Source organism: Lissotriton vulgaris, chromosome 1_1 (assembly GCF_964263255.1).
Source record: "Lissotriton vulgaris chromosome 1_1, aLisVul1.2, whole genome shotgun sequence".
Classification (NCBI taxonomy): Eukaryota; Metazoa; Chordata; class Amphibia; order Caudata; family Salamandridae; genus Lissotriton; species Lissotriton vulgaris.
This window is the reverse complement of record NC_141685.1, coordinates 1,532,650,233-1,532,672,130: the sequence shown is the minus strand read 5'-3', so window position 1 is coordinate 1,532,672,130 and position 21,898 is coordinate 1,532,650,233. Positions and strand designations below refer to the sequence as shown.

The following is a 21,898-nucleotide window of genomic DNA, read 5'->3' as shown; positions in this document are numbered from 1 at the left end:
CGAGCTCGAATAGGTAAAGGAGCTCGGGGCGTGTACTATTTATAGGTGACCACGTCATAGGGTTGCGCCAGTCGACGCCCACTGTGTGGATCACGTGTTATCTGATGAGGTAGAGACAGCCATAGTTGAGTGGTAAAAATAGAGTTGAACTATGTAGTCCGGTTAAAATGGGGCAGTTCAGACAGGCAAAACTCATAGGAACTGGAAAAGGTAATGTAGTGTACAGGCTGGACATGAAAGGGTTATTAAAAACCAGCTGGTAGATGGGACAGACAGTGGCTAGTTTATAACGAGTGCCAGGGAATATCTTCATTCAGCCCTTGTTTGTCTGTGGAGAGGCGGTGGACCCATCTTTGTTCTTTACGGAACAGGGCATTCTTTGGGCAGTTGGGACTGGATTCAAGGACCACCCACCAGATAGAGTCCGCGCTGTGGTGGTTTTCCAGATAATGTTTGCACATTTTGGTGTGTGTTTTCTTACACCGAAAATTGCTGCGGTGTTCAATGATTCGTGTCTTGATGGGGCGGGTTGTCATCCCAATGTATTGGAGACCGCATGGGCATGTGAGCATATATATGCAGTTGGTGGTATTACAATTAGTGTGGCCCCGGATTTCCCACTTAAAGGTATCAGAAAGTTGTATAGTTTTTTGGGGTGTAGTGTATTTACAAACCCCGCAGTTGCCGCATGGGTAATGGCCGGTGACCGGGGGTAAATTCCATAAGGTCTGTTTGGAGAACTTCTTGGTCGTTTTGGGTCTGGTGTTGATAAGAATGTCTTTCACGTTTTGTGACCTTTTAAATGCGAACCTTGGTTGTTCGAAGTTTATATCACCTGTGTTAAGGATCCCCCAATGGCGTTTGATTGTGCTCTTGATTCTGTTAGATATGGGGGTGAAAGTTGTGACACAGGTGATTGGCTGGTTCTCAGTGGGTGTTTTTTCCCGTCTCTCCAGTAGGGCTTCTCTGTTATTGTTTCTGGCCTGTTTGTTAGCTTTAGCGACCTCTCTTTTTGGGTAACCTCTGTCGAGTAAATTCCTAGACAGGATGGTGGATTCTTTTTTGTAATCTGCGATGTCACTGCAGTTACGCCTGATTCGGAGGAATTGCCCGAAGGGTAAATTCGAACGTAAAGCTTTAGGGTGGTGGCTATCGTAGTGTAGCAAGCTATTACGATCTGTGGGCTTCCTGAACATTGTGGTGTGGAGTCTGCCCTCTAGCAATTTGATCGTCAGGTCAAGGAAGGCAATCTCATTTGCTGAGGAAGACATGGTAAAGTGCAGGTATGGGTTGAGTGTATTGACCCATTCAAAGAAAGCCTCATGCGAGCTGGGTGGGCCCGTCCATAGGATGAGGATGTCGTCTATGAAACGTTTCCACATTCTGATATTGTCTGAGAAGGGATTAGATTGATGGTGAATGTGTTTATCTTCGAAGTCGGCCATGTACAGACATGCCACCGACGGGGCAAAAGTGCTGCCCATCGAGGTCCCTTGGGTCTGGTGAAAATATTTGCCCTTGAACTCAAAGAAATTTTCCGTGAGCGCTAGGGTGGCACATTCCATGATGAATGAAGGTGGGGTGTTTGAGTTCCATTCCTCCAGTCTCAGACGTGACTCAATTACCTCTAGTGTGGCCCTCTGGGGGATGTTGGTATAGAGGGCCTCAACATCTAGAGTAATCAGGAGATCAATGTGCCCCACGTCTTGGAGTGAGTTAAGAAGCCGTAAGACATCGGTGGTGTCCTGGATGTAGGAGGGAATGCGTTTCACTAGAGGTTGCAAAAAGTGATCGCAGAACTGCGAGAGTGGTTCCAGTACAGAGTCAATACCTGAGACTATGGGTCGCCCAGGGACTGGCCTTGTTCCCTTATGAATTTTGGGCAGTATGTAAAAATATGGGACCCTTGGATCTTTTTTCTTCAGAAATTCTGCCTCCTTCTTGCTGATCCATTGCTCGCATTCTGCAGTTTCCACTAGGCCTGTGATAGCAATTTGTAGGCGTGGGGTAGGGTCACTGGGAATGGGAGTGTAGTACCGTTGGTCATTCAGTTGCCTAGAGCATTCAAGTTCATAGTCTGTGGTGTTCATCAGAACCGTGGCGCCTCCCTTGTCAGCTTGTTTTATGGTGACAAGGGGGTCGTCTGCCAGTGATTTTAACACCTCCATCTCATTGCGGGAAATATTGGAGTGCCTAGTTTGTCGGTTAAGAGCATCAATGTCTTTGAGTACTGCTTGCTCAAAAGTTAGAACCTCATTAGGAACCATCCCATTGTGGGGTGTGAAGGTAGATGGGTTATGTAGACCTGAGTCTTCTGTTGGTTCACAGGGCTTACCATCAAAGAAGGCCTTAAGTCTTACCTTTCTAAAGAATGATTGAATTTCCCTGGTCTGGTTGAACAGATCAATTCTGGGCGTTGGAACAAAGCCAAGTCCTTTTTGGAGGACTTTTTCCTCACTCTCAGTCAGGGGGCGATCCGAAAGGTTGACTACAAGGCTCATTTTGGTCCTGACCTGCTCGTGCTCCGTGTGTCCATCCCCTGGGGGCGTGTGTCCTCCCATTGCACTCTCTTCTCTGAGGCGTTGCCTCGCTTTCGCCCGCGCCCTCTGCCCCAGCCTCTGCCTAAAAAAGGGGGTCGCGCAGACCCTTGGGGTGCGAAAAATGGTGGGTATTGTGGAGCGAAGGGTGGTTGGAACTGTGGAAATTGAGGGTACTGCCAAAACGGGGGACCCATGGGTTGCCCTTGTTGGGGGAAGTTAGGGTAGTTATGGAAGTTTTGTTGCCCTCGACCCCTGCCTCTTTTGGCCCTAGGTGGTATGTTTGACATTTCATTTTCGTCGCTGTTCTCAGATCCACTGTTAGAACCTCTTCTGGATGAGGTTGTGCTAGAGTCTGAGTTATAGTTGGTTCCTGGGGGGACATAGTCTTCTTTGAGGTAAGGATAGACTTTTTCCTTCGAGAACCTTTTGATGTCCTTTTGGAGTTTGGCCACTTTTTGGTTCATGAGGTACTCCTTATGCTCTGCCATTTCCTTATTCAGTTCGGCCAATTTGGTTTTGAAACCCGTGTTCTGGGCCGCAGTCTTAAGGGCTGCCTCGGCCGCCTGAATGCGGACTAAGAGGGCATCTGCTAGTCGTTTTGCAGTATTCACGATGAGGATCAAAAGGTCATGGGTGCACTTCCACGATACTTGAGACCACTCAACTTTAAACTGTCCATCTTCCCAGAAAATCCTGGGGAAGCTCTTGACTATTAGGCCATTGGGAGCAATTTTGGCTTTTAAATATTCAGCCATCATCGTTCCATGTATTGTAATCCTTATCCATTCCCGTTTAAGATCTGCCAAAGATTGCCACTCAGTAGTGTTGCTCACTGAGGCTGTTTCTACGTCTATACCAAAGAGTGATGGAGTTCTCATAATTGCAGCTGCGTCCTCTTCCCCGAAACTTAGTCCTTGACCTTCCATTATAGTGGAGTCAAGGGACGCGTTCCTGGTTGAAGAGGAAACCTTCAAAATTGAAGGGTGGTAGAGAAGACTGAAAAGAAGGTGCGCTACCCACTAGGGGTAAGGTGCGTGACTAACCAATGTGGTATAACAGTCACTAGGTGGGGGATATGAGCAATCTAACCCACCAGGATTGAGCTCCCACGGTTCGCACCGTGCATAAGCAGTCGTCAAAAAGGAGGGAGGAAGATCAGTCGATCAGACGGGCACCAATTACCACCCAGGGAGAGGGAGGAAGGTCCAGTATCAGCTTGTGACCGTGTAGACTACACGTATCAACAAAGGGGGGTTGCTGAACTGTTCCTAAAGAAGATTAAACAGATTGGCTTGACCGAAGGTGTGTGTGTTACACCTTTGGGCATCCATTTTGTTAGACGTGTTTGCCTCACACACCCGGAAGGGTGTCATGCTTCATCATAGGTGTTGCTCCTCGTCGGGGAGGCGGTGCAATCCCCGATGGGCTCACCTCAGAGAGGGGCTCTTTGGCGGAGATCTTTTTGTCCAACAGCCTATTGGTGAAGTGCGGGTATGTGGGTCAGGGCAATCAGTATCCTGAAGAAAAGGAGTGATTTAAAATGTAGCAGGGGGTGCCGGAAACCACTTTATTCTGGGGGTCCCCCTACTGCAGTTAAAAAGTGGAATTAGCTCGCTGGGTGACGGCAGGTTAGGTAGCGTAACCCTAAACGAGACTAGAGTGAGGGTTGGTCAACATGTTTCTCGCATGGGAAGTTCCCGCGATTCGTCAGGACCTAGTGAAGGTGAAATTTTAAAAAAGAATTAAAAGAAACCATGCTGGTGTCATGTGTCTCGTGTGGTTTACCTCAGGGGATAATCCTATGCCTAAACAATAGAGAAAAAGAGGAACATGGTTAAACAAATGTAACGTTCTCTAGTAAAGGTATCAACGGTCACAGCCAATACAACAACAAAGTGCAGTGAAATAGCGGTAGTGTGTGGAACTTCACACGACCAAAACATGCCAGTGTTGTCGTCGGGTGTAGTGTATAGTGAACACTCTTCCACACTTTGTGCGTGACTAGTGTGGTGTGAATTAAAAACCAGTGTAATTAAAAAACGCAGCAGCAATCTCAAGGAGAGTATCTTGGCTATAGAGTAGTAAACGTCAACAGTGGTGGTGGTTTGATGGGATGTATGACGTTACTCCGCATACTTTTACTCCGCATACCGTTACAACGCGACTTTTACAACGCATACCATTACAACGCATAGCGCTTTGAGGTGCTGGATAGTGGTAAGTATAATTTACTATTCTAACTCCAGTCCCCGTGGACCCTAGGGAAGGTGTTGGATAGTAAATTATACTTATTCCCTATCCTAGAGCGCCCCCCAGCGCAATGCGTTGTGATGGTATGCGGAGTAAAAGTCGCGTTGTAATGGTAGTGCGGAGTAAAAGATGCGTTGTAACGGGTGTATACCGGTTTGATGTGGACTCACCTAAAGGTCTTGGACTATTTGCCACCTGAGTAGTCGGCGGGTCGGTACAACAGAGTTTGCCTATAGTTCTGGCTGAGGGAGGGAAAGGAACTGTTAGCTATGGAAGTTGACTGGTGCAACCCTATGACGTGGTCACCTATAAATAGTACACGCCCCCGAGCTCCTTTACCTATTCGAGCTCGGCGGTGATGGGTAGGTGACTCCGCACGGACACGGGTAACTTGAGGTAAGACAATCCCCTCCTATCCTACACCTGGCAACACTCTATGCCAAAGTCACCAATTCCTCAACCTCTACCAGGGGTTTCTTTCACTTATACCTCCCATAGCTAACAGTTCCTTTCCCTCCCTCAGCCAGAACTATAGGCAAACCCAGTTGTACCGACCCGCCGACTACTCAGGTGGCAAATAGTCCAAGACCTTTAGGTGAGTCCACATCAAACCACCACCACTGTTGACGTTTACTACTCTATGGCCAAGATACTCTCCTTGAGATTGCTGCTGCGGTTTTTAATTACACTGGTTTTGAATTCACACCACACTAGTCACGCACAAAGTGTGGAAGAGTGTTCACTATACACTACACCCGACGACAACACTGGCATGTTTTGGTCGTGTGAAGTTCCACACACTACCGCTATTTCACTGCACTTTGTTGTTGTATTGGCTGTGACCGTTGATACCTTTACTAGAGAACGTTACATTTGTTTAACCATGTTCCTCTTTTTCTCTATTGTTTAGGCATAAGATTATCCCCTGAGGTAAACCACAGGAGACACATGACACCAGCATGGTTTCTTTTAATTCTTTTTTTAAATTTCACCTTCACTAGGTCCTGACGAATCGCGGGAACTTCCCATGCGAGAAACATGTTGACCAACCTTCACTCTAGTCTCGTTTAGGGTTACGCTACCTAACCTGCCGTCACCCAGCGAGCTAATTCCACTTTTTAACTGCAGTAGGGGGACCCCCAGAATAAAGTGGTTTCCGGCACCCCCGGCTACATTTTAAATCACTCCTTTTCTTCAGGATACTGATTGCCCTGACCCACATACCCACACTTCACCAATAGGCTGTTGGACAAAAAGATCTCCGCCAAAGAGCCCCTCTCTGAGGTGAGCCCGTCGGGGATTGCACCGCCTCCCCGACGAGGAGCAACGCCTATGATGAAGCATGACACCCTTCCGGGTGTGTGAGGCAATCACGTCCAACAAAATGGATGCCCAAAGGTGTAACACACACCTTCGGTCAAGCCAATCTGTTTAATCTTCTTTAGAACCAGTTCAGCAACCCCCCTTTGTTGATACGTGTAGTCTACACGGGCACAAGCTGATACTGGACCTTCCTCCCTCTCCCTGGGTGGTAATTGGTGCCCGTCTGATCGACTGATCTTCCTCCCTCCTTTTTGACCACTGTCCATGAGATGGCCAGGAATCTATGCATAGGCTTTTCCCCCGATTCCTTTAATACAGAGGATACTGCAAAAGATGAAGAGGGAACATTGCACTCTTCTCCTCCTCGCTGGCCGAGGCAGTACTGGTTCCAAGAACTGCTCCTGCTATCCCAGCAGCCTCCAATTCGTCTCAGACCGACAATTTCAATGTTGACAAGGGAAGGAGGTCAGATTGTACACCCGGATCCTCAATCGCTTTATTTGCACGCCTGGCTCCTGACTTCTTAGAGTTTAAGGATCTCAAGATTTCTGCAGACTGTAGAGAGATTCTGTCTCAAGCCCGTGCTCAGAGTACTATCAGAAGGTACCGTTTTAAATGGAGACGATTCTGTGGTTGGTGTGAAGCAAATAATATTAATCCGCTCCAGGCTCCACCTGAGGATATCCTTCCTTACTTACTATCGCTATCCAAAGCAGGTCTAGTTTTCTCTTCTATCAAAGTACATCTGGCCGCTACATCCAGATTCAGAAAAAGAAACAAGCCATCACTATGCTCTTCCTCATTGATAAAGCAATTTCTCAAAGGATTATTTTGGGCTTTTCCTCCAATCCTACCTCCACCTCCTGAATGGGATCTCAATTTTGTTTTGTTCCAGTTAATGAGGAGGCCCTTCGAACCTATTCACAGAGCTGAACTAAAGCTTTTAAGTTTCAGTTTCATAAACTTTTATTCGATTACCACTTGTTTGTAATCATGAAAAGTACACATTAAAAACAGTAAACATAAGTATAAAAATTGTAAGATACAGGTATGTCGAATTTAAGGTGGAAGTTTCATGTCGGTTATAAGTTTGGCGTATTTTGATACTAGCTTTTAAAAAGGTGACTATGCACTTCGCAACATGTGGCGAGTCCAAAAGCTGCAAGAAAAGAAATGCAGGGTGACATAGTCTGTGTCCTGAGGATTGAAGAAGTGGGAGAATCCAGAATTTTGGTGGTAATTTATAATATTTGCAAAAGATGATAATATGGATTGTTGATTGTGAAGAAACTCCATCACATGGACAGTTCGTGAGAGTGCGAGACCAGTTTCGAACTTCGGGAAAGGAAACTAAACGGAAAAAAGGTATTGAAACGAAATCTTGTCAAAAGGTATTTCTCATGGTTAGACAGATAGTAGGTCAGATAGGGTTGCATACCTTTAACAGTTTGCGTTGCACAAATTTGGTTGTTCGAAGTTTTTATAATCTCCGTCTGGTTGCGCAGCTCTCTCAAATGGACCAAGCACATCTTTTTTAACTCTTTTTCTGGAGATGTGTTCGATGCTAGGTGGGTCGTCAAAGTAAGACCTACGGCCAAGGCCATTAAAAATGTTCCGCACATAAACCAGCCAGGGGAACTTGTGCCAGTTAGTTAAGGCTATACAGTCCGTAATCAAAGATCGTGTCAGATGGCACTCCGGTTTAGACCATATACGTTGCCACAATAAAATTGGTTGGGAACGAATCGTATCTATAATATATTCCATACCAAGCTCATTGTGTGAAGCGTAGTTCGGGGCGCTTTGCGGAAGGGCCAGCAGGTATTTGACAAAACCATTCTCTGTTATCTGTATGGGGTCTATATGGCCATACCCCCAAACGCCTGCACCATAAGTAGCCACACTATGGCATTTAGCATAGTAAATTTTCAGGAGTTCGGGTGGAGCGGGTTTGCCTAACTTTCTCGAGAATGAGACCTGGGGCGATGTTGCTCGCTGGAAAAGAAGATTTCTACTGGCCGTAGCCTGTCGCCAATTCAAGGAATCATCCACGAGGATGCCCAAATATGGATAAACAGAGGTTTTTTCCAGCCTTGTATTGTCCACCAGTATTGGTTTGGGATTTTTGACCCTGGGACCAATATGCATGATAAATGTCTTTTTTTTATATTGATTTTCAGGCCAAGTGAACCCATAAAGCTGCTGTATTTGTTGAGTTGTTTTTGAAGTTGATTTAGCGTTCGGGCTAAGATGACGGAATCATCTGCATATAGCAATGTCGGTATTGGACGATGATTTATCTGGAAAGTGGCTATTTTACTAGCTCTCACTTCAGCCCGGAGAGTTAGTGAGATTCAAGCTTTCACGATTTCAGGGCCTTTCCTTCATTTCTCTAAGGACTATGCCACCCTGAGAACCAATCCGAAGTTCATTCCTAAGGTACTATCTCAATTTCATATAAACCAGCCGGTAAAGTTAAAGACTTTTTTCCCGGATCCTGTCACACCGGCAGAAAAGGCCCTGCACTCTCTTGATGTGAAACAATGTCTAAAGCGCTATCCTTAAAAAACTAAAGACATAAGAAAATCTAACCAGTTATTTATTGCTTATGGTCAGGTCACGCTGGGACAAGCCATGACGAAAGCAACGATAGCCAGATGGTTATCTTCAGTAATACAATTCTGTTACGAAAAAGCTAACCAACCTTTAGTCAGAAAGGTTAAAGCACATTCCACCAGAATGATGGCGGCGTCTACAGCCTTATTTGCTGGGGTCACGCTGGAGGACATTTGCCGAGCTGCTACATGGAAGAGTGTCCATACATTTACAAAGCATTACTGCTTGCAGTCGGCATCACAGGATGATACAGCAGTGGGACAAGTGGTGCTGCAGCATCTTCTTCATTAATGTTAGACTTTTAAAAGATCTCTCACATCAGGATCTAGAATCTGAGTTTCTCAGGTCATTGCTGTGCTAGCGCTACAGAGGCAACTACCATACTGGTGCTATTGTTTTTAACTTGTTACTTGTTATCTGTTTCTCACCTTTTTAAAATTTAACCTGGGCATTTCTTAATTGCGCGCTGACTCCCCGGTCCACCGCAGCTAATTGGTGCTGATTGTGTGGAGGGAGATCACAGTACATAGCACTTCCAGGTGGTGCAATTAGCGGGCGGCCATCTTGGCAGGGTGACGCTCCAGCTTTTCTAGGAACCCGGAGTATTTAGAGCCTCAGAGCGCCGACGCGCAGGATCTAGAATCTGAGTTTCTCAAGTCATTGCTGCGCTAGCGCTACAGAGGCAACTACCATACTGCTGCTATTGTTTATAACTTGTTACTTGTTATCTGTTTCTCACCTTTTTAAAATTGAACCTGGGCATTTCCTAATCGCGCGCTGACTCCCCGGTCCACCGCAGCTAATTGGTGCGGATTGTGTGGAGGGAGATCACAGTACACAGCACTTTCTGGTGGTGCCATTAGCGGGCGGCCATCTTGGCAGGGTGACGCTCCAGCTTTTCTAGGAACCCAATCTGTATCAAGGCACATGACACCGTCGCGCAGCGGACACGCGCAGCAGGCGCGCCGTTGGCACGCCGAAGCCGCGCCTAAGGGAAGCCAGTCTGTGCCAGTACGTGCCCAGCCGGGTCCAGGGGCCGTAATCCCTGGTCCGGGGACCGGAAGCTTACACACCTATGACTCCTCACGCTTATTGGTGTTACGTCCTCTTGTTAATTCGAAATGTTTACATTCTATGAGTCCTATTGCTACGGCCCACTGTACACACTGTAATTGGAAGTTGTCACCCAGTACTATCGGTAGACACTCTAATGTTAATCAGTGGAAGATGTTTCTTCTCAATTGTAGATCATTACCTAAACACTGTACTGAGATTGCCCTACTAATAGAAGAACTCAAGCCCGATGTACTCTTATTTTAACCGAGACATGGCTCCAATTGGAAGCCGACCTGGCTGTTGTGTGGGCAGTCCCCCAAGGCTACGCAATAAAGAGAGCGGATCGTACTACTGGTAGAGGCGGCGGTCTAGCCATTATTTACAAAGACCTATATAAGTGTCGTAATAACCCTAGTAGACTCTCAGACTGTGAAGGTATGTCTTTTCGGCTAGAATTTTCCCCGATAAATACCCTCTCTGGCCTTTTAATTTACCGACCGGCAGGAGCTTTAGGTCAATTTATCACGAACCTTGCTGACCTAGCTGCTACATTAGCGCTTACTTCGGCCAACTTCACTGTATTAGGCGATGTAAACCTACACTTAGATAACTCTCTTGACATCTCAGCCAATAATCTTCGGCTGAGTCTTCAGGCGATTGATCTGGCACAAAAAGGGTTTTTTCCGACACATGATAAAGGTCATCTCTTGGATCATGTGTATAGTAATATCGAAACCCTGACCACTGAAACGCCTGTGCCACTTCCCTAGACAGACCACTATGTAATTCCTCTGACTTGGGTAACTGGGAGATCCCAATCCGTTCAAGAACCCAAAAAACAGTGGGGCAGAAAGTGGGCTAAACTCTCTTCTACGTGAATCTGCTCTCGCTGACCTTAAACCCACTGGATCCAAAATTCCCTTGATTTAGTCCTTCCTAAGGAACCCATACATTGTAATAAAGAAGCAAAAGGTAACCCTGTGGTTCACATCCAAACTGAGAGACCTAAAACAATCGTGTCGTAGGTTAGAGAGGAATTGGAGACAAGATCGCTCTCAATGTAGGAAGGCAGAATATAGAACAGCGATCAGGCTATACAAAACTGAAATTAAGGCTGAACAGGCTCTCTTCTACGAAACAGAAATTAATATTGCTGCCAACTCACCAAAGGAAATTTTCCAGATAGCCAAATCATTGATCACTCCCCCTCAAGAATTAATGCCATCAGAGGGAGCACTTGAACGATTCCATAATTTAGCAACGTTCTTCTATCAGAAGATTCAAACCATCTATGCCGCTTTTTTCTATGACAATTCTGAGCTAGATGCAATGGCAATAGTTAGTTCCAGTGTCCCGGCCATCTGCATGCTGGAACAATTCACCCCTTTGGACACTGTCTCTTAAGATAAAATAATTCCCAAAGTCTCCTCAGGCTCCCCTATGGATCCAGCACCTCCACATCATCTCACCTCAGTTATTGATTCGATTCGCCCAGTTATCCTTGATGTCCTTAACTCCTCAATTGCCTCTGGAGTATTTCCTACATCATGGAAATGTGCAATGGTTAAGGCCCTCTTAAAGAAACCCAACTTGGATCAAGGCAATCTATCCAATTACCGCCCCATCTCCCTTTTGCCCTGGATGAGCAAATTGGCTGAGAAACACATCAATAACACTTTAGTCGAGTATTTAGAGTCCAAAAATCTTTTGTGTAATTCTCAGACGGGCTTCGGTCCCCAACATGGGACTGAGACAGCCCTGTTGGCAGTGACAGAGGAGACTAGGAGTCTACTGAACCGAGGAGGGAAGGCAGCCATTATATTATTCGATCTCAGTGCTGCGTGCGACACTGTTAACTATGCCATTTTACTACACGGTCTCAGTGGCATGGGAGTGTCGGGCGCAGCACTGACATGGCTCACCATCCTTGATGAACGGTTCTTTCAGGTCTTTGAGGGAGACGCCATTTCCACTAAGCAGCCACTCTGTTGTGGGGTTCCTCAGGGCTCTGCCCTGAGCCCCACACTTTTTAATGTTTACATGAGGGCCATGGCAGAGTTAGTCCATCCATTTTGCATTACAATTGTCACCTATGCAGACGACACCCAGCTAGTGGTCTCATTGAACCAAGCTGAGGGGTCGTCCAGCACACTGGGTCCCTGTTTAGAGGTAGTAGCCAGATGGATGGAACTCTCCTGCCTTAGGCTAAATGGGGAAAAAACAGAAATTATGTTGCTTGGCAATCCATCGCCCAACATTCTTGTTCCCCTATGGCCAACCTGTCTGGGACCTCCCCCCCAACCCCCCAAAAGTCACAGATAAAAAGCCTAGGAATATGGCTGGACAGTTCCCTCGATTTCTCTTCCCAGGCCACTAAAACGTCATCCACCTGTTATGGTCTGATGAGAATGCTCTGGAAGATTCTCCCTCTGCTACCGTTTCAGGCGAGGAGAATCATGGTCCAGGCGTTGATACTCTCTCGCCTGGACTACGGTAATGCCCTCTATCTGGGAGCCCCCCAGGCTGCAATTAATAAGCTTCAGGTCACTCAGAACTGTGCAGCCCGACTACTCTATCAAATACCTCGCTGGCAGTCTGCCAAACCTGCCCTGAAGAAACTGCATTGGCTTCCTATTGCAGCTAGGATACAGTTTAAGGCCATGTGTCTGACTCAGAAAGCTATATGGAGGACTGGTCCAGCCTTACTGCATTCTCTAGCTACTCCCTATCTCCCTCACAGAGCCTGGCGCTCCAGCTCTCTACACCTGGCCACCTCCAATAAGATAAACAAATCTCGCTGGGGCGGCCGCCTGTTCTCTTTCAATGCTGCAAACATTTGGAACTCCCTTCCCCCCATCCTTAGAAAGAACAGTCATCTGTTAGCATTTAGAAAGCTTTTAAAAACTCATTTGTTTGGAATCACCTGCTAGCGCCTGCCCTGTTGCTCTCTGATTCTAGCCACTAGCGCTGAGAGGCCTCAGGGTAGTTTATGCGCTATATAAATATAATTTTCATTTCATTTCATTATATTCATGACATAAGAATATGCATGATATGCTGCAATGTTTTGCTTGTCAAATGCTGTCTTTATTATGAACTATGTTATCTGAATATAATTATTTTTCTTTCAGAAGGTTTCTGGATATATGTATAGTTACATTTTTATTGCTCTATAACCTTCCGGTTGAGTGGGGGATATGTAGAATTACGCTTTGTCTCCCACCTTCCGCAAACAACAGATATGGTTTTACTGCTTGCTATTCTGATTCAGGCATGTGAATCTATGAAAGATACCCCAATACTGGATAAGAAAACAAGTTACTTACCTGTAACTACAGTTATCCAGTGTTGGTATCTTTCATAGATTGACATGCACCCACACTCCTCCCCGGCAGAGCAGTTCTTTATTAGGGATACATACTTATCACTTGTACTGGGAAAATCTGAGGAGAACTGCCTCTGCTGGTAAGTTCTAGAGGGTGCTGACAGCTGATTGGCTGGAACTCCTTTTCAGTCCTTTTCATATAATGAGTTAGATAGGCTGCTAAGTTTTGGGCCTTTTGAGGCTTATAGTCTTGTCAGCCTACTACAGAAAAAAATCTAAGGCACTGCTTTTGTATATATTATTACCGTGGGACTCCCGCCTCGGCGACGGAAAATGATTCAGGCATGTGAATCTATGAAAGATACCAATACTGGATAACCGTAGTTACAGCTAAGTAACTTGTTTTCTTTTCTTCACTCACATTAGCGACCTACTCTGCTGATCATTACTCAGCACTTCGTTAACTGCAGAATGTTAGTTAAGTTCAGTTGCTCTTTCCAGTGAACCATCACACATCTGTCAGAATCAATGGCAATATTACTAATACTGCAATACATTTTGAACCATTCTTAAGGCTGTCAAGGTACTACTACACCAATGGCTTAGGAAAACGATACCCTGATTTTATGAGACCTCTTGGACTGCAAGAGTTTTTTTACCTATTCTGCAATGTTGAACCTTTTACAGTTGTTATGTGATAATCAACATGAGCCTCCTCGCCGGTCAGTGCATGGGATAACAGTAAAGTATCCATGATTAATGAAGTAAACTTGTTAAAATAGTTATATATTCTGTTACAAGATATTTACAATATTGTAATAAAACGTAGAATAACTGAGCGATTGATTACATTGGTTGGCATACTCGTAAGAAGGGGTAGGAAATGGTGTCAGTGGTATAAAACTACTTATAAGACTTACATTTACTGTTTGGTGCATAATACAGTTGTATAGTTAAAGCAGATTATTTAGGTTTCTCTGCAACAAAACAGAGATAGAGGGGAATCTATTTATTTCTAATGACCGAGAAAACAGAGGAAACCATTCTGGATACACACCATGATATATGTTGCCATTTTATGGAGGGCAGGGCGAGTTGCTTTAAACTTTGGATTTCCGTGACAAGTACAGTAATGCAGAGCATACATGGATGTAGTTTAGGTTTTATTAAATATGAAGGATATTTAAGGTGTAGATTTTGTAACAAATTCTGATTTTAATGTAAAGGAAGCTCCTAATTTTAGGGGGCTTGGGTGGGTGAAAAAGCTAGCCATAGTGCTTTACTTTTTGAGACGTAGGGTGGCAATTAAACTTACAGGAGATTCCTGATATCTTGATTCCCCCTCAGCAAGATATTTTGATATATTTAGATTTCGAGCCCTGTAAGTGAGACAAGCACCTCTGAATGAGAAGCTTGCTTCAGTGGGAGCCATTTAAGAAAGAAGTGCAGAGGGAAATGGTCACCTTTTTGCTATTATTACAAAAACACAGCAGCTGTGTGTAGCCCTCCTTTCAATGGTTTAAGATATTTTTATGAAGACTGTTAGACCTCAAACCCTTGGCATGGAATTCCTTCAAACATGTTGCCTTCACCCGTCCTGTTTTCTGAATTTGTTTTGTTGGCATTAGGACAGTATCCACCTTACCACTGCTAACTAGTGCTAAAGTGTTTGTGCTCTCTCCCTAAAACATGGTAAAACTGGACTCCACCTGATTGACACACTTAATTTACTAATATGTCCATAGTATATGGTGCTACATGTATCCATGACCTGTAAATTAAATGCCACCAGTGGGCCTGCAGCACTCCTTGTGAAATCCACTAATGTAGCGCTTTAAAACATGCATATAGTCTTCCATTGCAGCCTGTAGTGCAGTTTTATACTGCCAAATCGGCCTAGCAGAATAACCCTTTTGCCTGGCTTAAACATTTCTTTTTAATACATATGTCACCCCCAAGGTAGGCCCTAAAGGCTCACAGGGCAGGCAAGGTGCATTCTATTTAAAAAGTAGAAAATGTGAGTTTACGTTTTACATGTCCTGGTACTGAAAAATGTCTAAAGTGGTTTTTCACTACTGCAATTCTTACCTCTCCCATAAACTTACGTAGGGTTGCCTTATTACATTTATTAAGTGCTAACCTTTGATTAGGAGGAGGGAGAAATGTTATGTTTGCATCAAAGTCAATTGTCATTTAAAATTCTCTGTAAGGGTAATGTCGGATTTTAAGTTACAATTCTAAAATTGGCACATTTAGAAAGTTTGCATTACCTGTCCCAACTATTTGTGCCTTCCGGCAGTGTCTTCGTTCACAGGACTGTGAATAGCCCTGCTTTTAGATTTTGTGCATGCCAGGAGCGGAACGGTTCCCTGCCCCACTTACATTTCAAAGGCATTGCCTCCAGCCCACACATAGGACTCTGACAATTGCCTTTTGTTACTTCAGACTTCTTGGAGTCTTGGCAGTGGAAAGGAAGAACTTTCCAGCACACAATTTGTGAGAGTAGGAGAGGGTATCCTCACACACAAAGGCTGGCACCATGTATGCATATTAGACTATTAGAATAACTCTTAAGTTGTAACTTCTCAACCTGTGGAGGACTTCAGAAGAACTGCCCTGCTACCGAAGGATTGCACTGCTGCTACCAAAGGACTGCCCTGTGGCTTGAAGGACTGCCTGGCTGCTTAAAGAAGAACTAGACTATTTTCTTGAACTCCGCTCCACCTGAAGTAACTTCAAGTGCTATTTGGCTGGCCTCCTGTGTGACCTACAGGGGGATAACAAGCTCCTGAGGCCTTGAACGCTGCACCTGGTCTCTGCTGGAGGGAATATTAACCCCCCAGGTGGTGCCTCCCAAGTCCTGGACCCTTGGTAGAAGTGTTGGTGGTACTTCTGCAACTCTAAAACCTGGGACATAAATACGATTCACCCCACAATTTCTGCAAAATAAACAGAAGACCGTGACTTACCTGTTAGCCGATCTGCCCAAGGTGCATCGCTGTTGGCTTTGCGGTAGCTCCTGCTACGTTTTTTTTTGCAGCTGCGAATCCCTTTCAGCTGGACGTCTCCGCAATGGTATCCTCCTTGTGGAACCCTCCTTAGCAACAGCCTGCAGCTTTGTCCTGCTGGAGGTTTTCGACTTCCAATATGTTTTCTAAGTCTGAAAGTAAACATCTTCACCATGCTGCATGGTGAGAGGCTCCCCAATCCACAACAACAACCCTCTTGGCCTGGAAATCCCACTTTTCCTGCTCAGAGCTTTTTTTCCACCATCATTGTCAGCTTTACCGAGACATCATCCAGCAGTTCCCTGATGACCACCACTTCTCCTTGGACACAGCAAGCTGCCTTGCCCCGCTAAACTCTACCTTCTCCTGGATTTTTCATCAGAAAGGTAAGCCGAAATTGAGGCTAATCCACCTCATTTATCCGACCCGTACTCCATTGCAGTGTGCTTTAACTTTTTACTTTGACCTGGTCCCGCGCAACCAGATAACTGGGATTGGCGCTTTGATCTTTTAAGCACAAGATTCCACTAAAAATATTAGAAATTTATAACTGATTAAATTGTTCCTTATTTGTCTAAATTGGTTTGGGACTTTTATTGTGCACTGTATAAATACTTTACACATTGCCTCCAAGTTAAGCCTAAATGCTTTTGTGACAAGCAACCAGAGTGTTAAGCACATGTTAATTTGTAGTTCACCCTGTCAATAATTGTGGTTGTTGCCCGAGTGGGGCTTCCCCTCCAACCAATAACCCAATTTCTAATGAAACCAGTAAGAATTGAACATGCATAATTCAAGCGACATTTGATTAAGTCATCTACCCTTGTTTTTAGATAATCCTTGAAATGAGGGTGTTTTTTGTAGATGGCTTGACTCTGAATAAAGCCATCGTGTGATTATATCTGTTGTGGTGGACATTTTCATTTAATAGAAAGACCAAGGATTTGACAAAAAGGCTAATATTGGATTCATTGCAACAGGAACAATATTGTCAACTATTTGCTTATTTACAGTATTGCTGTTGTTCTCAAAACATAGATGCATTTTATTGTCATTGGGTAGCAAAAGTAGTTAAGATCATCGAGATTAAGAGGTCCTCATCAAGGTTCTGTTAAGATCTCTTGTGCACGTGCTTCCTTTAACATTAAAGTTTAGGAGGTACTGCCTGACCCTCCCTGATCACCTTACCTGCTTCCTGCTGATGTACCCAATGCTCTGACCAGGTCCAGCCCTTTTGAACCTATGCTTCACTTGACTAAGGCCCCCCCAATCCTCCCTCCCTTTTGACCTTTCTTTTCTCTGTCTTGACTCCTTTTCACACTACTACACCCTCTTTCTCTACTCTCTCAATCTCACTCCTATTTGTTCTGCCTCTGTTTTCATTCTCCCATTCTCATCTGCCATTCTGCCTCTAGTATTTGCCATCTTTTTCTCTTATTTACTTGCTCTTTTGCCCTGTTTCCAGCCATTTTCACTTTTGCCCCATTTCCACTCGTTTTCACTTTTGCCCAGTGTGTCTCTCTTTTTCACTCTTGCCCCATTTCTCACTTTTCTCATGGTTTCATCTTACCTTGTGCTTGTTTTGCCATTTTTGTGCTCTCACACTTACCTTTTGCTCCAGTGCCTGTTTCACTCCTTTCGCACTTGCTCCGGCCTACCTTACCTTCTCCACAACCATCAGCCCTTTTCTGCATCAAACTGTCACTCTACATCACCAACCAAATGAACGCCATCTACAACAACTTAGCCCTGCTACCCAACCGGACATCTCCACCCTGGAAATCCTCTGGTATAATGATAACACCCCCGAAAAAGCCCTGTCCTGCTGGTCAATCTTCATTCCACTGGGAACTGCAAACATCATGCACTTTATCCACTCGAGAGCCCCTTCGGATTCCTGTGCACACTTCATCTTTACCAAAGGACTTGGCCCTGTGTGCTCGGTCCTCACAACCAATTTCAATACCTTTCTGTCCACCTTCCCAGACTCTTGGAAACATGCCATCTTACCACTCCTAAAGAAACCCTCAGATGGTTACAAGACACTGGCCAACTACAGACCCCGCTCGCTCCTCCCCTCGCTCAACACCTGACTGGCTGACCACCTCGGTGCCAACTACTTCCTGGGCCGATCCTAATCTAGATTCAGACCCAGCATAGAGGCAGCCCTCATAGCTGCCATCGATAAAATCTGCTGCACCATGGGCAAAGGGGAGAAAGCTGCACTCATCCTACTTGACCTTCCATCTGCATTTAACACCGTCACCCAATCCTTATTCAATGCCTCCACAAGACTGGAAGTTGCAGCTTGGCACTTCAATGGATTGTCTGTCACCTCAAACTTGATCTGTGGCATCTCGCAAAGCTCCTCGCTGAGCCCTTCACTGTTCAACATTGAACATTACCCACCTGGCAACATAATCTGCGCACACAGACTCGGCACCATCTCATACCTCAACAACACGTACCTCATTGTCTCCCTATCGGTTGACACCTCAAACACACTAGCAAACTTAATGAGCTGTGTGTCCGCGGTTGTGGAATGGATGAGAATCAACTTCTTAAACCTCAACAGTGATAAAACAGTAGTGGTCCTCTTTGGAAAGTAGAAATTGGACCAGCTCCATTCCTACCCAACTCGGCCAGGACCTAGTCATCGTGAGTGAACACCAAATCTCATTGACCAACTGAACACAACATAGTCACATCCACTTGTTTTCACACCCTCAAGCTCATCAAGAAAGTGCTAAGATAATTTCTTCTGGACTCATGAAGGTTTGTCACACAAACTCTCATAATCACCATACTGGTAAACGGAGTACCCAGGTGGAATCTATTTTTGATCATTTATATGAAGAAATACATTTTGAGGGTGACTTTGTGGACTTCAGGTTTCATAGTAGGATAATAGTTTAGACTATTAGAGCAGAAATAGAGGCTTCCTATTGGAGGCCTGATGTGAATTTCTGCATGCAGCAAAAATAATATTTCTGTTGCTAAAAATGAGTTTCTAAAAAGTAACTAATTACAGAGCAAATGTGATCTTCTTTGTACTGCAACAGTGCAGACCACTGAACCTTTTAACTATTTCCAAGTTAATCTGGTATACCTTTAGATCAGTTAGGCACTTTTCATTCATCTTTCATGCCCTATTGGGCTTGATCAAAATGGAAACAAAACCTAAAGAATACCCAAATAGGGTAAGCTCAAAACTGGTTATTACCAAGAATTATTAGAGATAACTGGGCAACTGTAAAGAGTTATTTTACCATTCCCAAGTGGCTCCATGCTACATATGGCACCACCCTGCATTGTAAGTCCTGGAATGCACAGTGCTCTTAGCTAAAAGCTGGTCCTTCATGAAGGTCTCACTCAAGACACTTGGCCACTTGGGAGCTATGTTGCATCTTCCAGTAGCAGTTTATTATATTGATAAAGACAGGCGATGGAGTGCAATTCAGGCACTGAATTATATTCATTCACTACTTCATTTCTAAAAGACTATACTTTAATTTTCAATGTTCACCGTAACTTACTATGATTAGAATATGGTGATGAAATATAATAACAAATGTTTAACATTGCAATATATCATTTAGGTAGCCGCTACGAAGTGCTTCCTCATCATGCCTCTGACCTGTTGGCTGAATTGGCGTCTGAATATAATGAAGATCCCGAATCGCTGAAGACAAGGGTGCGTTGTCTTTGTCTGTCCAAAATGTTAGATCTTTTTTATTGCAGTAGTTTTGGTTATTTTATTAAAATATAACTAAACAAATTCAAATTACCTAATCTGTCCAACCCTTCCCATGTCACATGGCTTCAGAATTTCATTCCATTCATTATTTATCTGGCTTTGTCTTTACTTTCTTCAAGAAAATCCTAAACAACATTTACTATTTTCATATTACTGCATGAAAGAATTCTAAAATCCTCTTCAGACATTGATTATCTAGTTGAGTTTCCAAAACTCGTTTCTCTTACTCAATGCACCTTCCTTTTAAGTAAACTTTCTGAAACATTCTGAGAATTGTAACTTTTCAGTTGTTTTATGATTCTAAAAGGCTTACAAAATACTGGTCTCCAGTATTGGATCTTTCTTAGATTCACATGATTGAAGTTATTGAGGTGGAAGTTCCACAGATTAACTAGGTCTTGTCTTACCAATGACTACATATGCACCCTTATGTGCGTCCAGTCCGCTGGGCAGATCCAGCGCTTTATGGCCTAGCTCCAGTGCTGTTTCAAGGCTCCTTCCTCTCCTCTCCTCTCCTCTCCTCTCCTCTCCTCTCCTCTCCTCTCCTCTCCTCTCCTCTCCTCTCCTCTCCTCTCCTCTCCTCTCCTCTCCTCTTTCCTCTCTCCCCTCTTTCCTCTCTCCCCTCTTTCCTCTCTCCCCTCTTTCCTCTCTCCCCTCTTTCCTCTCTCCCCTCTCTCCCCTCTCTCCCCTCTCTCCCCTCTCTCCCCCCTCTCTCTTCTCTCTTCTCTCTCTTCTCTCCCTCTCTCCTCTCTCTCCTTCCTCTCCTCTCCTCCCTTCCCTTCTTCTGTCTTTCTTTCCCTTTCTGCCACTTCTGCTCTCTTCCCATTCTCCTCTCGTGCTTTCTCTCCTCTCTCTCCTTTATCTCTTATCTCTCTCCCATTTTCTGCACTTTCTCTGCTCTCTCTACTTGCTCTTTGCCTCTTTTTCTCTCACTTTTTGCCACTTTTTTTGCCTTCTCACGCTCTCTTGGCCTCTTGTGCCTTCTCGCTCGCTTTTTGCCTTTTGGATACTCATTCTCACGTTCTCTTTTCTGTCTTTTCTGGCCTGCTCACTTGCACTGCCTCTCTAACCTTTCTTTCTGATTCTTTTGCCCCTTTTGTTCCTTCTAGGTGACATTCCTAATCTTGCACTCCTCAGGTGTCTTTGCTGCTTTTTACTGCTCTCTCCTTTTAGCCTCTTTCTTCTCTTTGACGCTCTTTTATTTTCTATTTCTTGCCGCTTTCTCCTTTAACATCCGTTTGCCTTACCTTCCTTCTTCTACCCTCCCCTTCACTACCTTTCCCCACACTGCAGCCTTTCCTGCTCTTTCTTCTGTGCAACTCTCCCTCCTGTCGCTTGCCCTAGCCCCGCTTACTGCCCCTGAAGCTCCTCCCCCCACCCACTCCTACTTAGTGGCAACTGCTGCATGGACGTGCTGAAAGCGTGTCAAAGGCAAACCGCCTGCACAATGCCCACGTCCTCACCCCACCCACAGCTCCCCGCACCATTAAACTGCCACAACCCTCCTCGACCTGAACCCTGGGCGACCTGCCCATTGTTGCTGCTGGGCCTCGCTTACCAACGTCTATGGGACATTCGCCTGCACCACCAGCCACTTACCTGCTCTGCCCCATCCCTCTCCACCCGACACATGCAACACACATGACTTGCACTTCTTGTCCATCTCTGCCTCCTCCATTTTCTGCTTCTCCTCAATACTCATTCTCTCACCAGACATACCATCAAAGTCTGAGACCGCCTGTATGACCTCTCACCAGACCTGCTCTCCTGACCGAAACCTGACTGATCCCCACTTTGGCCCCCGGCATCCGCACGGCAATCCCAACAGGATACAAGACCATAAGACAGGACGAACAGACCCGAAGGAGGACTTGCCATCATTTTTAGAGAACACATCCACTGCGCCACCATCTCCGCAAAGACAACCAATAGCATGGAATACCTAAACCGCACCAACAACTACTCCTTCATATATAGACCTCCTAGACCACGCACCAATTTCACCAGCACATGGACTTTGTGG

General features: G+C 45.0%; 1 protein-coding gene across 2 annotated transcripts in view; it reads left to right on the top strand.

The window, feature by feature from the left end:
* Positions 1-21,898, top strand: part of LRRIQ1 (leucine rich repeats and IQ motif containing 1) — a 1,278,742-nt gene that overhangs the window by 78,427 nt on the left and 1,178,417 nt on the right. For both annotated transcript variants that reach the window (XR_015295276.1, XM_086917996.1), the window contains exon 3: positions 19,718-19,812. Coding sequence is in view for 1 of the 2 variants with exons in the window: in XM_086917996.1 (XP_086774122.1) it covers positions 19,718-19,812 (95 nt within the window). In the remaining variant the exon portion in view is untranslated. The remainder of the gene's footprint in view (positions 1-19,717; positions 19,813-21,898) is intronic.